Genomic DNA, 16,598 nt, shown 5'->3' on the forward strand with positions numbered 1-16,598 from the left:
GAAAAGGGAGGGGCAGTATAAATACCTAACAAGATAAAATACTTAAGACTACATTGTTGGTTGTGCCTCAGTAGATATCCCAACTCTGGAGTCTGTGGATGGAAGAATTTGGGAAAGGGCGAGACCTCAATGGTGTAGAATGCCATAGATTCTACCCTCCAATGCAGTCATTTTCTCCCCGGGGAAACTGATCTCTGCAGTCTGGAGATAAACTGTAATCCCAGGAGATCATCTGGCCCTACCTGGAGGTTTGCAATCCTACATGCTGGACAGAAATTTATACAAGGGTTAGCGTGTTACAAGTGTTATTACAATGTTGATAATAGCTAAATTCATGTAGTAAAACTGCTGAATACTAGGAATTAGGAAGGTACACCTTTGAAGATACATAGAACATTTATTAAATTCAAAAAAGTAAAACAGTTATATCTGAAAAGTGCCAAGAAAAAAATCCAGATTTATTATTCTACAGTACATCAAAGCTCCCCGTGTCCTGCAAAAAAATACACTCATTTGCATCTGTGCATGTGGAAAATATTGGATTTGGGTTAGGCTAAAAAAAATACATTTTTCTCCTTTTATTCTCAGTTTCTCACCAGATGTAAATGTCCATCCGATGAATTTTAATACTAGGACAAAAAAGGGCACTTCCTGAAGCCAAGCACAAAGTTATTATGCAACATATTACAAAACTGACCAAGAGTGCTTGAAAAAACAAGTTCTGTACATGCTAGTTGGAACTGGATTTGTGACACAAAACCTCACTATGGAGTAAAAGGAGTCTCCCCATGGAATTTTAACGTAGCAACATCAACCTTTTAGGAACCAAAGTGACAATCTCAACTGATATTGTGTGTGCGTGTGCCATCAAGTCACATCTGATTTATGGTAATCCCATACATTTTTCAAGGCAACAGACATCCAGAGGTAGTCTGCCATTGCCTGCCTCCGTGTCATGACCCTGGTAGTCCTTGAAGGTCACCCATCCGACTTAAGAAATATTTCAGGTGTGTTTCCCCTACCATCATACCACAATACCATGATGTCTTCATTCCCCATCTTTTGAAGGAGCACCTTGAAAAACTTGTTAAACTAAATGGCTTTTCTGCATCATCGAAATCGTGTGGCAATGATTATGATCAAGGTTTTGATTCTAATTCTGCATTGACATGTTGTGATTATGTGGCCTGGAAATGTATCTACCATGGGTGTCTTCATTAAATCATAGTTAAATGGGTGCCTTTAAGAAAAAGGCCAAGAAAACTCACTGAAGGGCGCAAGCAGAAGTTTCAGTCACTTACGGATCTTTGCTGTTCTATTTTCACTCTTATTTGTCCATTTTCCCCAGTTGACATCATTGTTATTAAGAAGTTGCTAAGCTGTTCTACAAAATCTATGATACTGATGTAATACCTAGGAATGTGCAGCTTGAACCTGAAAAAGGACCACTCATCCACAGTCCCATTGGGATAATACTATCACAAAGACAGGTCATGGCTGGTTGTAAAGCCCATCACTGTCTTATGTCCCTTGTAGAGCATTCCACATGTAGGATGTATGCTATGATTTAAATATTACATATGTGTTTAACAAATAACTTAGTTGGTATGTGGATATGAAAAAAACTTTGCATTTTATATTAAATACTATTTCCTGGAGCAATTTGGACAAAAAAGTAAGTACACATAATTAGAAAAGCTATCTCAAAGTGCTACTGGTGACAGATTAGAGATATACTATATTTTCTTCAATGCCTGCATTTTCTGAATCTTGTTGCATATCACAAGACAGATTTTTCTTCACAATGTCTGAAGGCTGGAGTGGCTGAACACTGTCATGACTTGATGATCTTGGGCACTGACTTAGCACTGCATTCAGGCCTATAACATAAAAGCATAGAAACAGATTAAAAACTGCAGCTCCACATATGCATTTCAAGTAATGTAGCTGGCAAGAATGAAGGATTCTATAGTCACTAACATCAACCCACTATATATGGCAACTGGTTTTCAAATCTCTCATATAGGGACGTGAACGTTTAAAAAAATATTATTCAGTTTTGGGAAAGTGAGTAAATGGGGGTATTTGAATCCCTGATACAGTTTAAGAATTTAGGTTTTTGTTTTTTTCAGGATTACTCAAATTCTCACTAACAGGTAAATCACATAATTGCCAAGTAATTATCAATCCAATCTACTAAAGCACTTAGTGCCACATTTGGCACTAGGATCTAATGCATTGATGCTAAATCACTGTGAACTGCCTTAATGTAACAGAAGCTGGGGGGAAAGACATCCCAAGTGCTATGGATGGGTGAAAATTCTGAAAGGCAGGATGGACCAGGACAGCTCAAAGCTTTGAGTCAGACACAAACACAATCCATGGCTTGTTTTAACTATGGTTAGTTTCTGAAACCAGGACCCAGTTCACCAATAATTACTATGATCTTAGTTTGCCCCACGAATTTCTGGTTTTATCACCTTTGCTTTGGAAAGGCATCTCATGACCAAGGAGAATGCAAGGATATCACCAGAGAATCAGCCAAGTTAAGCCAGGATGTCTGTCTTATACATTCTATTAAAATCACTGATCAGCCAGTGATAACATAATCAACAGAGCAACACATAAAATATGAACAACCAGGATATCTATATTTGTGTGCACACAGATACAGATTTGACAGACCCTAACCAACCTTAATTAGTGGAGTGATCCTTGCTCAGAATAATTAACTAGACAGTTTCATTAAATGATGGTTCATGTTGATGCCTCAATTAAACCAAAAAGAAAAATGACCTAGAATGCAGTTTTAAACATTAAAAATTTGGGAGCAGATGTTGATAATGCAAGAGAGACTGCCATCACATTACAACTTCATTTCCAGACTTATCATAACAGCAAGAATGAAGAATTTGTGTTTCCAAACAGAAATATGATTGGAATTTCTCAGATCACCTTGAAATTTGGCTGTTTGGCTTTTGTGTGTCTGATCAGAGTTGTTTCTTGGATGGCCAATGCAATCTTCGTTGGCTGAGTTCTTCTGGCTGTTCAGATCTTCAGTGCAACTGCCTGTGAAAAAAGTCACAGCTGCTTTTAATTGATGGACATTTAAAACTCTTATTTGAAAAAATGGCGAGAAGAAATACAATCAACGTTCAAAGGAAGATAATGTTGTGAACTTCCAGATTCGAATGCCATGGTTAAGTGCCTCTGCGTCACTGTCCGTGCCTGTTTGTGCAGTGTGAGTGGCAATGGCCCTGGTCCAGAGGTCATGCAACTTCCAATGCAGCTTCACCCTCCCCTTTGGATGGCACAGTAATAACCAGTGGTGGGATTCAGCAGGTTTGCACCACTTTGGCAGAGCCGGTTGTTAAAATGGTGCTTGTAAACAACCAGTTGTTAAATTATTTGAATCCCACCACCAGAACTGGTTGTTACATTATTTGAACCCCATGCATGGTGTAGTGGTTAAGTGCTTGCACTGCCACTCACACAGTCAGGAGTTCAAGCCTCCTGTGGGTCAGATATCCTGGCAGCTGGCTCGTGCCCAACTCAGCCATCCATCCATTTCATGGCCAGTAAATGAGTACCTAGCTCATAGCTAGGGGGTAAAGAATAGCCGGGGAAAGCAATGGCAAGCTACCCCACAAAAGAGGCTTGCCTATAAAATCACTGCTTGCAGTGGTACCCCAGGGTTGAACACGACTGAAAGGGAAACTTTACCTTTTACTGGTAATAACCCCAAAACTTGCAGTTTATGTGATTATTTTAGCAGTGATAGGTCAAGGACAACAGGCAGGTTTAGATGAAATAAATATTTTATGTTTAGGAAAGGAGGAGACAAGACTATAAAAATATTTATATGCAACAATCTCTTCAAATACAAACTCTCACAATTCACAGAGGTGCTTAGGTGAACGCCGGGGAAAAGAAAGGGGAAAATATCCCTCTTATTCTTACATGGTCCTTTCTTAAGGTCAGAGTTTTTCTAAAACAAATAATCATTACTGATCTTCCTAATGAAGTGAGGCTGAGAAACACAGGATGTGCATCATCACACTGCTGCTTCCCTTCAACCAGCTGTGAAAGCCAATGGGGGTGGGGGTGAAGAAATGAATACATGATGATCTCAAATCATGGCACTTGTTCAACTACATACTAACAGGAAGTCCACGGTTCATCAATGACCACAGGCCTTTTTCCTGTGATGTAAAGTTTGGGACAATGGTATTATACCACCTTGAAAATCAGGAATATCTATATGCAATGCTGGGGGCTATTTAGTACATATTTAGTACACTTAATGGACATAAGAATTTTTTAAAAAGCAAAACATTCTCAAAATTATTAGGAATGTTTGGTAATATCTGTACAGTTCACTCTGCATCAAACCAAGAATTAGATCTGTTCTCAGTTTGTTTTATCTTGGGAGTCTGTGGACTTCTGAGAGGGGTAAGCAATAAATCCAGAAAGAAGTTCCATTTTATTTAGCAGTTGAAATCTCAACAACATGAAATGGATTCCAGAAAGATCTCCCTCTAAGCAATATGTGGTTAGTGCAGTTTGGAAGACGTGAGAGTGTTAAAGATTAGTGCTATGCCGTTTGTTCGCAAAACAGAATATACGTTCATTCACCCAAAACAGTTCAGAGGGCAGGGTCATTTATATACCTCTTCAATACATTAATTTTGGCACAGATGAACACATGAAATCAGCTATGGTGTTTTGTATCGTTTCGGATCAATTTTTCCCTTCCCTTCCTTAGTCTTCTCACCTGCAAACATTACACAAAACAGAAAATCTCTTCCACACATACGAGCCACAGGAACAAAAAGCTACAACCAACCATTCTTCCCAAGGACAAGTAGAAGTTAATCTTTGTGTAGTGCAGAGTGCACCAAGCCAAGCATTAGCTCTCATTTCAGTTTTAATCACCTATCAGCCCACAGCAGTTTGGCCACTTAGAAAGTGCAGAATCAGTGAAGTGTTTAAGTGTAATTCTGAACAAGGGCAAGACAAAAGAAAACCTTAGATGTGACTGTTTTCCATTAGCTTTAAACGGCGGAGCTTCAGCAATTAAAATAATTAGTTTTGCAAATTGCTTCTCATTAACTGTTACAAGAGATAAACATTTACATATTCCTGACTCCTTCATTGCTGGATGGGAGACAACAACTTACGTTGGCACAGGCTCTGTACACCAATCAGGCCTAAACCTGTACCACTCCTGCAAGATATCAAGCAACCTGCCAGTTTGCTTAATGGGCAGCTACAGTCTCAAGTTTCGGCCAGGTTTACCAGAGTCTCACAGAGAGAAAAAGACCTGTTTGAAAAATGGTACATCTACCTGATTCTGGTATTCCACAAAAAACAACTGAGCAGAAAGGGAACAAACGGAAAGTATAACATCTGGACTGTGCATTCAAGTTTCCATTGTGTACTTCAATTTGCATGTAGCAACCCTTAATGCCTGCAATCAAATGTCTACTGGATACATGGTGAATTTGCTTTCCACTTGAAATGTCTTTTCCCTCTGAGCCCTGCCAGCACTTAACTCATGCTAGTTGGAGAAAACTGCATCTTACACTAACTAGCCCTATCTGCAGAACACTCCTGGGGAAACTTCGGCCCATTGTGCATTACTCACTTAACCCAAGGCTGTTTGCTTCTGAAGCGCCTTCCGCACACGCAAAATAATGCGTTTTCAAACCACTTTTGCAACTGTTTGCAAGTGGATTTTGCTATTCTGCACAGCTTCAAAGAGCACTGAAAGCAGTTTGAAAGTGCATTATTCTGTATGTGCGGAATGAGCCTGAGTGTGGGGTTTCCCCACAGTTTTTTGTGCAGAGACATTTGGCTGCCCACAGTTGTCTTGCTTTTCCCGAGCATGCCCTTTGTAAATCCGGCTGTTGAGAATCAGTCCCAGGAGGATCTCCTGCAAAGAAGCCCCTTCTTCCGCTCCCGCCCCCAACTACTGCCCACCTGCCGCTCCCTTGATTCTGCTGCCTGCCACCTTCTGTGTGTGCATGTGTGCATACATGTGTGTTTTGTTCAGCATTGCTTCCTAGCTTCGTTTAAGAAAATATATAGTTGAATCAATAGGACACTGGGGTTAAAACAAAAAAAGCCCCAGCCCTTTGATCACTCAGGGAAGGGTGGAACTCAGACGGGGAATGGCGGGAAGGTGGGGAGGAGTGAAAAAATCTGAAGAGAGTGTAATGCAGTGCCATCTCGTCCACTTTGCCTTCAGAGCGAAGGGAAAATTGAAGCGTTGCCTACTCTTCAGAACCGCGGGGCTTTGGGAATCTGTAGTGCCGTGAGTGCAGGGTAAGTAAATCCTTTGCACAACCAGAAATCAGCCCTGAAGGAAATGTACGCTTACTGTGGGGCAGGCCACACATGCATAATCGGTCCTCAGCACCTCAAGTAGGCCAGAGATGCTATATGTCTTAAATGTATACTTGCTGCACTGGTGGCCTTGAAGGGATTTAAAGACTACAAACAGATGCTTTGGAATCTTCCTGATTGTACTAGGAAGCCTAGGGGGGAACCTAGACTCAATTACCTATTCTGGGATATCTAAATTCAAAACTATAGCTTTTATGTTGCACACTTTGAAGCAAACATTTCATAATCTCTCAAGGCCTCCCAAACAATAGTGTACTTTCCCCAGCATTGCATGATGAGCTGTTAACCAGTCCAGCATGTGCACCTTCTGTGAAACTCAATAGGTTGCACACTCATCAGAAGAAACTGATCCAATAAAACCTGCACTGTATCTTTCCCAGGGATTGCTATGGCAATACTACTCTAAACAACATATGATCTAAAAGACATTTTGGCAGCACTGAAAATTTTGATTTTCCTAGTGTGTTTTTTAAGGTGCAGATTGAAATATGAGGATGTCAGAAATCACTTTATGGCAAGTCAGACCAGTGATCCATATAGCCAAGTCCCTGAATACTACCAGCTCTTCGGGCAGAGATTTCTCTCAACCCTTGCACCTGAACCCTGTCGAACTGGAGAGGCAGTGCATTGACCCTGGACTTGAGACAAGCAAGGCATTGTGCTTCATTACTCAGCTGTGGCCTTTCCAACAACAGAGTACCATATGGAAGGCACCATATTGGAAAGTGCCGGGATTTGGCAAATATTTAAAGGTAGGGATGAAAGCACAAGAAAAAGCTCCACTTCAACATCAAGACAGCATAAATTCTTGGCTGCCATTTGACGGAGCAAGAATGAGCCTACAGGCTGCCCCACAAAAGCACAATGTGTTTCACAGATGACAACATCACAGCCTGCAGGAGGAATAGGGAGGCCTGCTGCTGCCATGCTTTCAACAAGGAAGCAGGACATCTCTGAGTCTAACCTAAGCCACTGATGCAGTAAGCAAGCAATAAACAATAAGTTATTTGGGAATCTACGCCAGGAGAACATATCACCATCTCATGTGCAGGCTATGGTGAACATCCATAACAGTTACAAGTTGTGGTAAAAGCTGGCCAGTGTTTAACTGGCACTACAGGGGAGGTCTCTAAAGGCCTATTCTTATAAATAGCTGACATTTATGTGGCAGACATGGGACTGAATCCTATGAACTGTGAATGCAATGAGCTCTTGGAAGCATATCTTTCCCAGCCTCTAGCTGCCCAAGACTACCCAAAAGGCAATGCTAGGGGATCAAAAAAAGCCTCATGGGCAAAATTTCAATTAATGCAGTAGGACAAAAGGAAGATTTGCCTTTACAAAAACCAGCCATAAATCTATGTCATGTGATTTCAAGGATACCCTGATCTCTAGCGTTGGCTTTTCAGAAATCAAATGAGACTTTTGAAGTTAGGGAAATGCCAGAGAGAGATCTGCCACCATTTGTGCATTCCTCTAGGAGTCCATAAGATGCATCTCATGGAATGTTACTTGTAAGGTGTATTAACTATGTAGGCCAGAAATATAACATGCTATTGGCATGGAATGGAGAACAAGCACAGGAGAGGGGCAATAAGGAAAATTATGCTGAATGCAGATGATCCTGGGTTCAATCCCCACTTTCTGGAGTTGAAAGTATCAGGTGTGGGTGATGTTTAAGACCTCTAACTGACACCCTGGAGAGCCACTGCTAGTCAGTGTAGCCAGTGCTAACCTTGATAGATCAATGGTCTGATTCAGCATAAGGCAGCTTTACATATTCATATGTTTTTACATGTGATATGCATAGGTTGATATGCTAAGATCTGGGAAACTCTTAACAGTAACATTTTTTCTGTCTCAAATAAAAGGACTTTCCCACTCTTTATACAAATCAATCTTTTTATGGGAAGGGGGTTGTTTCCTTTTCTAATTTATAGTGACCTTACTAAACCTTTTCTGAAGGAGCCCTTCTAGATTGAAGAGCTGTTTCATTTATTAACATGGCCGCTAAGAACATTATTTCCAGTATATGCCTTTCATAAAATTATGTGCCTGTTTGGTTTGTTTTAAATTCAAAATGTATTTGCTATTTTGTCTTTTTACACTGATATTCAAACAATAATCTGGCTGAAGATATCTTTATTGTCATCTCAAATTTTTTTCCTTTTAAAGATGTCTTTCTGCCTCCAGCAGCTAAAGAGTTTTGATATCCTTGTAAATATTTTTCTAAAATGTAAAATCCAAACATTTAAAAGATAATATCATCAAAATTCCATTCTATTCCACTTATTCCTAAATCTGATGCAACCCACCAATTTTTAAAACCACATAAAAATACACCACAAATCATCCCTTTGAGTCTAAAGCAACAAAAGACAGCTATTAAATCATAATCCGTTTCTCCATCATGAAATTATTGGGAAAGTTGTTACTTTTATAACTGATACATTTGATACTGAATTTTATTGTAAAATTGGAGTTTTAATTGTTGGTAAGTTCCTTGAGCCCACAAGGGGAGGGGCAGGATATAAAATGAAAGATAATAAGAATAATATCCTTTCACCATTGCGGAAAAAAAATTCAAATGGACATTTGTTTGGGAGATTCTTTTATATCCTCATGTCAAGACAGAACTATTCTACTGTATTTTGGGGGGGGGGGGGGGAATTGAGCAGCTCATTTTCCAGGGCCTAACCAGACATGGCATTTTACACTTGTACATTTATAAGTACCATCTCTTCTGGCTAGATCTAGATCCTCTGGTGCTACTGAATGTCTACATCATCAATTAGCAGTCAACAGACCAAAATGTTTTATCTCTGCCACCACTGAGAATGCCTTTGCCAAAAACGTCCTCATTTTCTTCTTTCCCACTCCTCTCCTCGTCCCAATTCCAATCCTTCTGCCTATGCCTGGCAAGGTTGAACTGATGAGAGGAAGAAGAAGCAGAGAATGGAGTTAAAAATGACCTGCCCTATTGGAGGAAACATACAGGCAACTATGATATTTTCTTCAAGATGGCAAACAGCAGCTCCAGGGGCTTTCAAGGTTAGAAAAAATGATTGGGGGGGAGGATTTACCCACCCTTCTCCTGCCAAACTTGAGCCCTTGCATAGCTGCTGTTTGTCAGATCCAATAATGGATCTCCCAGAAGATGTCCTCTATAAATACCCTCACTTTGTTGCTTTATATGCCAACTACTTTTGTCAGAAGAGGTCACATTTATTTCTGAGAAGGGGAAGATGGCAAAATGACGTTCTTCGGGTTTTTTTTTTTCAAAACCATCTTGACTACGCTTCCTGGGAAAATATTTTCATTACAGCAGGTGATGAAACACTCTCTGTTATTAGATCAAGTATCTAGTTTCACTAGCCATGTAAACTTTTAAGAATGATTAACAAATTGTGCAATCACAGCTAACATATGCAGACTCCATAAGAAGTAGGGCTGGTCTAAGATATCTGGCACCTTAGACAGACATCCTATACAAACCAAGCGAACACAACACACACACAACCTTTTAGACAGACTAGCAATCTGACATATTTCAGTAAAGTCTATAATCAGCAGAGGTAATAACTAACTGTAATTGTGTGGCGCAGCCAACCCAAGATGTGCCCATCCTGAGGTGACTACAAAGGAAGGAAAGCTGCACTTCTTGTTAGATGTACTAGAAGGTTCTGTGGCATAAATACAAGGATTTTCACAGTGCTAAGGCAATGAAGAAGAATAGTGAATTGAAAGTGGGACAATTTCCACATTTGGGGAGAAACAGGCAGTATCCATCTCACTTTATTCATGGGCAGTCAAATCACTGTGTGGGTTCAAAGTTCACCCGAGAGGATCATTTTAAACCTCAATTGGTGAAATCTCTCCTGAAAGGAACAATGAACCACTGTGTGTTATGGGTCAGTCAGGGCTTAAGGACAGTGGGGATTCCTCAGAGGGAGAAGGGTCCCGTGCAATGAGTTCTGAGCCAGCAGAAGGCAGTCAGCCAGGCAGCAAAGCACAGCCAGAGGTAGGGACAGAATCATGACCCCATCCCAATCTTGAGTCTGCACACAAAAGGCAGGAGATACTCCCAGCGCTCCGTGATCCCCTGCATCTTGGCAGCAATGCCAAAAGAAGCTGAGAACAGAGATGCAAGCGAGGTGACACAGTGTTTGCCTCCTGGCCCGGTGTCAGCTGCCTGCTGACAGTGATGATGAGTTGTTGCAGGACTGTGGCTGAAGCAGTAGGAGTAGGGCTATAAAAGGCTCCCAGGTGAGTACAGCAAACGCTGAACCGCTCCCACTTCTCTGCCCGAAATGCCGAACCTCGACTCTGGACTGAAACACACTGTTTGCCGGCTTTTTCTCTGGAAACCTGACTGCTGCCTTGAAAGGTGTGCCTCCTTGTAATTGCCTCCTTGTTGGTACTGCACAGAGAGCCAAGCGGGCTGCTATAACCTGATCCCTGCAGCTGGCAAAGCAGTACGATGTGTTTGCTGGTCTTATTCTGCTTACATCCTTGGCTATGAATGTTTTAAATCTTGTTGAAATAGGGTTAAAGCCATAAAGGGATAAATTAAAAAAAAAAGCAGTATGTCCCATCAGCTCATGTAGCTGCTTTGCAAAATTGGCATTTTTAATATTCTTCACATTATTTCCCAATCTGATTTTCATCTCTCCTCCTCTGCTGAATAACTTGTGATTAATTTTGCTTCAGCAACTGAAAGAACTTCACCACCTCAACAGCACCCCCAACAGCTCGAGAGAGTGAAGTGGAAGTACCTGGAAACGTTTAATATATATTTCAAAAACATATTAATCTGTATTGCAAATATAAAATTGAAACACTCCATGTGCTTATGGGCTCAATCCTCTTACTCCTGTTTCACACTAATACTGTATACTCTTACATTAGAAAAGAGTCATTCAAAAAGGATCGCTCTTGCCTTCTCATTCTCTTTGCTAACTTTAGATCATTTTGCAGTGCAACACTTTGCTAGTTTCACACTTCGCTAGTTTCTCAAGCTGAATGTCAACAGTACCCACAGTCATACGTCTGCTGTGAGATTTAAGCAGAAATTATGTTTTACAGATTCTTCTGTTCTGCATATAAAAGTATAGACAGAGACCCTTGAACCAGATAAATAATGCAAAGTGCCTAGAGCCATGGTGGCGAACCTATGGCACTCCAGATGTTCATGGACTACAATTCCCATCAGCCCCTGCCAGCATGGCCATAGGTTCGCCACCATAGGCCTAGAGGGATTTATATTTCATTTCCCCAAATGCCATTTGTCAAACTGTTTTTGAAACTGGAGGGAATAGTTGGTTATAGGACCCAGGGGAAAGACAGTGAGAGTGAGCTCAAAGAAACACTCCACTGGTCCAGCAGAAAACTCTTTGCATAAATCACAGATGGGTCATTTTCTGATGAAGAGTTGTTAAAAACATAAGGCATTTTTGCACCTATAGAGAGGGAACACTCAAACGATCCATTTTTACACATTAATGTTAAGTTGTCTTAACAATGCAATACAATCCAGCTCTAACACACACACAAGCAGCACTGGCAAGGCCAGACCATGGCATTTGCGAAGATGACCAACTAAGGTAGAACCCTGGCATTGCTAGTTGTCACATGTAATATGGGAGATATGCAACCTTTTGGAAAGCACACTGCTTTATTTGCAATTGCTGCAGGAGAGCCAAGAGAATACATTTTCCTATGATGAAAAGGCGGAGTACAGCTGCAGTGAAACTGGGGGATACCATGACTTACATTTCAGAGGTTGCCCTGTAAATTCCTCTGCTTGCCTCATCCAGTTCCAAAGCATTTCCTTTTCTTCAGTGCTCCCCTGACTGCACTTTTTAAAGTATGATTTTTAAGTTTTCATCCTCATTAAGAGAGTATCTTGTAACAGCTGTGTCACCATAAAGGGACAGCCTGTCTGTGTTCCTTCCAGGTCAACAGCACATTCTACAGCAACTGGGAGATTCACATGAAGATGGGTTTTTTTCTGTTTTTGTTTTGCTATTCCTTACTTCAGTGTTTCCTGGGCATTCCGGGCTAAACAACTGGAAGAGCAGCCATCTGGTGTCCCAGAACCCACAAGAAACTATCTTTGAAAACCTGGAGAGTTTTCAGTTATGCACCAAAACGTGGTGATCTAACCGTTTCAAGAAGAAAGTAAAATGCTCCACAGCATGTTTCGTTCTTCTCACGCATTTTGGACCAGTACCATCATCAGCTGAAATTTTATTAGTACATTCTACTTTTAACCAATGCTGCGGAAAACCAGACAGCAGCTAATTCCTTTAACGGAAGGGCATCTTTCTGAGTGACATACTCTTTTGTTAGTTACAGATGACAACGCTTATCTTACCTGGATAGCAAGATACTCTTTCTACATTAAAGGTTTTTGATTTCCACTGTATGATGTGCTCTGCTCTATGATCTATTCATTGCTCTTTTTAAAGTACCATTTTTAATGAACTCAAAATTGTTTAGAAAGCCAAGTCTCTGGACTGAATCTATAGCTGGTATAGAAGGGAATGTGGAATTACTGACTGTAAGCCTAGTAATAAACATTTCCTTTTATCTTCGTAGCTAAACAGACGGAATCATTTTGGAAACTATTAAAATATCACAGTCTATAAAAGCAAATAAGCTTTGATGTTGATTCAAAGCTCTGTTAATTTATTATTTTAATAACACAACAGAACACAAAGCAAATAGAGGTTGAAAGAGAACAAAATTGGGGTTCTTCCAAATTGTGACTTCTCAATGGGGAAGAATCCTGTTTCTGTTCCTCAGAAATGAATAACAACAGTGCAATGATATGTCAGACTGCTGACATTCACACTACATGCTTTCCTTCACACATTCCTTGCCCCCAGCTCCAGGTTTCAGTAAATTAATCTGTTTCATTATGTGGCATGTCTCTCTCTCTCTTTCTCTTTCCTGGTCATAGTGCATCAAGTTAACTTGACATTCAGCTTAAAGCTCAGATATTTAATGTACTGGGGTGGGAGATGGGCTTTCAAAAATGGCTTCCTTGAGTTCCCGTCTGTTGTTTTCCCCATAACATCTGCATTCAGGGCTGAACAATGTGTTATGTGAGAGAGTCATTATATCATCTCCTGATGTCATGTTTTAACATTGGGGGATTGGGATCATGGCTACAGATGTGGAAGGATCATTTTCCTAATAGAACTGCCCTTCCCCAAACTTCAAATAAAGGAGAAAGACACAGACCACTATTAGCAAACCGAACCAAAAGACTGTGCCACTAGAAAAACTGTCTGCTACTGAAAACCAAGGTTCTATTCAATTTATATTAATGCTGTAACCACAAAACACAATAAAGAACACTAAAGGTGATGGAGAAATGACTCCTGCAAGCAGCGCAGGCCCCCACTGGCAGATTTGCCCTCTCTGGGGCACTTACCCTAGTGGAGGGGCAAAAACACTGGTGGTCTGATGCTGCAGCACTCAAAGACACCCGAATGCAGCAATGGTTGCCATGTCTCTGTTCCTACACCACAGCCAGGCACATCAGCACAGCAGAGCAGAGACAGGCTGGAGGCATTCCCAGGGCTTCCACCTGGCCTTTAGAGCCAAGAACACCACAACCCAGCCCTCACAGTTATACCACCCAAAAGTCTGACATAACTCTATTCAGCCTTACACAGGACTTTCAGATGGCCAGGGTTCCCCCCCCCCTTTTTTTTTTTTTTGCTGTACTCCTGAGCCATTTGAAAGCCTTCTGGAAGTGGCATGACAGCACAGCCATCCTCAGTCATGGCAGCTTCTGGATTGGGCTACCCACGTGTCCCCATGAATAATGTACCTAAAGGCCGATTACGCCCAAGGTGTCTGCCGTGCGATAGGGGCAAATGTCCATTGCAGCAAGATTTCTTTTATGGATGTATTTCCTTAAGCCCCACTTTCATTTTCCATTCTCTTTGCGCAAGTGAGACCACTTGTAGCACAATTTTAATGGGACAGGTTTGCCAGGGCTTTGCCCCGGACCTCTTTCCTCACCCCTGTCCTCTCCCGCACGCTGGTTTGCATGCCTTCCCCCTCATCCCTTCCTTGTTGCTGACTCCTCCTTGCTTCTTGACCTGATGGATCGCTTTTATTGCCTGTGACCTCCCCCACTGCCATGTATAATCAGCCATTAAATGAATACATATAGAAAAATCCACAAAAGGAACATACATACATAATACTAACAAGAAACTTTGAATCAGAAAAAATGGATACATATAATCCAAAATGAATTATTTCCAGTAATTTGCTCTAAAGGAATTAATGATAACCTCCAAAGTTTTAATATCATGGAAGGTATCCTTAATGAAATGTCCAAAAATCAATCTGCCTTCAGCCAAGATTGATCTTTTCTGGGCTTGACATGTCAAAAGCATGCCCAAAGCATTTTAACATTCCCTGTTGGACAGTGATGCTCACACATACATTCCTCTAAATCACAGGCGTCAAACTCGTGGCCCTCCAGATGTTATGGACTACAGTTTCCATCATCCCCCTGCCAGCATAGATCACATAAGTCCTAAGCTAACAGTCCCCCAAACTTCAAGCAAGTACACATCATGAACAACACAAGTGCTGTTGTAACCCCCATGCCCAGAATGGGTTAAACCAGTAAGGGGGTGGAGACTCAGAGCAGCAGAAAGGCTGCAGAGCTCTTTGGAGAAGACAAGGCTACCAGACTCGGACCTTGGTTGTATAAGCCCTTGACACCTTGTTAAGGTAAACTGCAATATTGTTGGAAACTACTGAGAAGGTAGTTTATTTTTTGCTATGTTGTAAATGTTGGAGTTTATTGTTTCAGGGTTTCTTTTGTGGTTGTAATGGGTGAGAGTTCTCCTGGAAACCTTCATCATGTTGCAGATCCCCCTGTTCATCAAGCCCTTGGAGTCTTCAGGAGCCAACCCACTTGCAAAGAAGAATTGGACTTGGCAGTATCAGTAGACTGTAACTAGAAGGACTTGAAATGCAACCTGAACAGGACCTTGAATTGTAATGTTAAATGTTAAATGTTGATGTTTAATGTTATTTGTGAAGAGAAGTAAACTGTTTTGTTTAAATTTGGTTCTTTGCAACTCCTTCCAAGTACTGCCCCACAGAACCCACAAGCTGAGGTTACAAATGGTGCCCAACGTGGGGCTCGAAAGTGAGATTGCAAATATAAATTGCTTGCAATGGAAGTGTGCAGCAAGTTGGGGTTTGATCCCCATATAACTGTTTTGTTATGTGATGTAAGTTCAAGAGATGTTGCTATGTGAATTTGAAACACATGATTCTGTTTGGAAGTTAAATGAAGGAAGGGATTCCAGTTGCAATCCCCCATCCCTTCTGCAAACTGCTTCGCTGACATTGTGCAACAATTGCTGCAAAGAGTTTTGCAGACTGCCAGTGCAGCTAAGTTTAAGGGAAAGACAATGTTCTGCATTCAGATGCACAAAATGTGGTTCCTCCAAGTACAGGAATCTCTGGGGGAAATCATTGTTTAATGATTTCAAGAGTTGCATAGTTATTACTGTCGAGACAACAGAATTTTAGTGGGGAGAATGTAACCCCCATGCCCAGAATGGGTTGAACCAGTAAGGGGGTGGAGACTCAGAGCAGCAGAAAGGCTGCAGAGCTCTTTAAGGAGAGAAGACAAGGCTATTCACCAGACTTCCTCGACCTTGGTTGTATAAGCCCTTGACACCTTGTTAAGGTAAACTGCAATATTAAGTTGGAAACTACTGAGAAGGTAGTTTATTTTTTTGCTATGTTGTAAATGTTGGAGTTTATTGTTTCAGGATTTCTGGTGTGGTTGTAATGGGTGAGAGTTCTCGCTTGAAGAGCCTCTTCATGCATGTTGCATCCTGTTCATCAAGCCCTTGGAGTCTTCAGGAGCCAACCCACTTGCAAAGAAGAATTGGACTTAGCAGTATTAGTAGACTGTAACTAGAAGGACTTGAAATGCAACCTGAACAGGACCTTGAATTGTAATGTTAAATGTTAAATGTTGATGTTTAATGTTATTTGTGAAGAGAAGTAAACTGTTTTGTTTAAATTTGGTTCTTTGCAACTCCTTCCAAGTACTGCCCCACAGAACCCACAAGCTGAGGTTACACTGTCCCTTCACACATACACACACGAGTTTACTGGGTGTGCCTGAGGCAAAT

At 41.1% G+C, this 16,598-nt stretch overlaps 1 protein-coding gene across 4 annotated transcripts in view; it reads right to left on the reverse strand.

Moving 5' to 3' along the window:
* Window positions 1-377: 377 nt before the first annotated feature.
* ARHGEF28 (Rho guanine nucleotide exchange factor 28) overlaps window positions 378-16,598 on the reverse strand; it is a 161,231-nt gene continuing 145,010 nt past the window's right edge. For all 4 annotated transcript variants that reach the window (XM_048504299.1, XM_048504298.1, XM_048504297.1 and 1 more), the window contains 2 exons: window positions 2,956-3,069; window positions 378-1,880 (listed from right to left, as the gene is read on the reverse strand). In XM_048504299.1, the coding sequence (XP_048360256.1) occupies window positions 1,726-1,880; window positions 2,956-3,069 (269 nt within the window). In that variant the 3' untranslated portion in view covers window positions 378-1,725. The remainder of the gene's footprint in view (window positions 1,881-2,955; window positions 3,070-16,598) is intronic.

Source organism: Sphaerodactylus townsendi, linkage group LG07 (genome assembly GCF_021028975.2).
Source record: "Sphaerodactylus townsendi isolate TG3544 linkage group LG07, MPM_Stown_v2.3, whole genome shotgun sequence".
Taxonomy (NCBI): domain Eukaryota; kingdom Metazoa; phylum Chordata; class Lepidosauria; order Squamata; family Sphaerodactylidae; genus Sphaerodactylus; species Sphaerodactylus townsendi.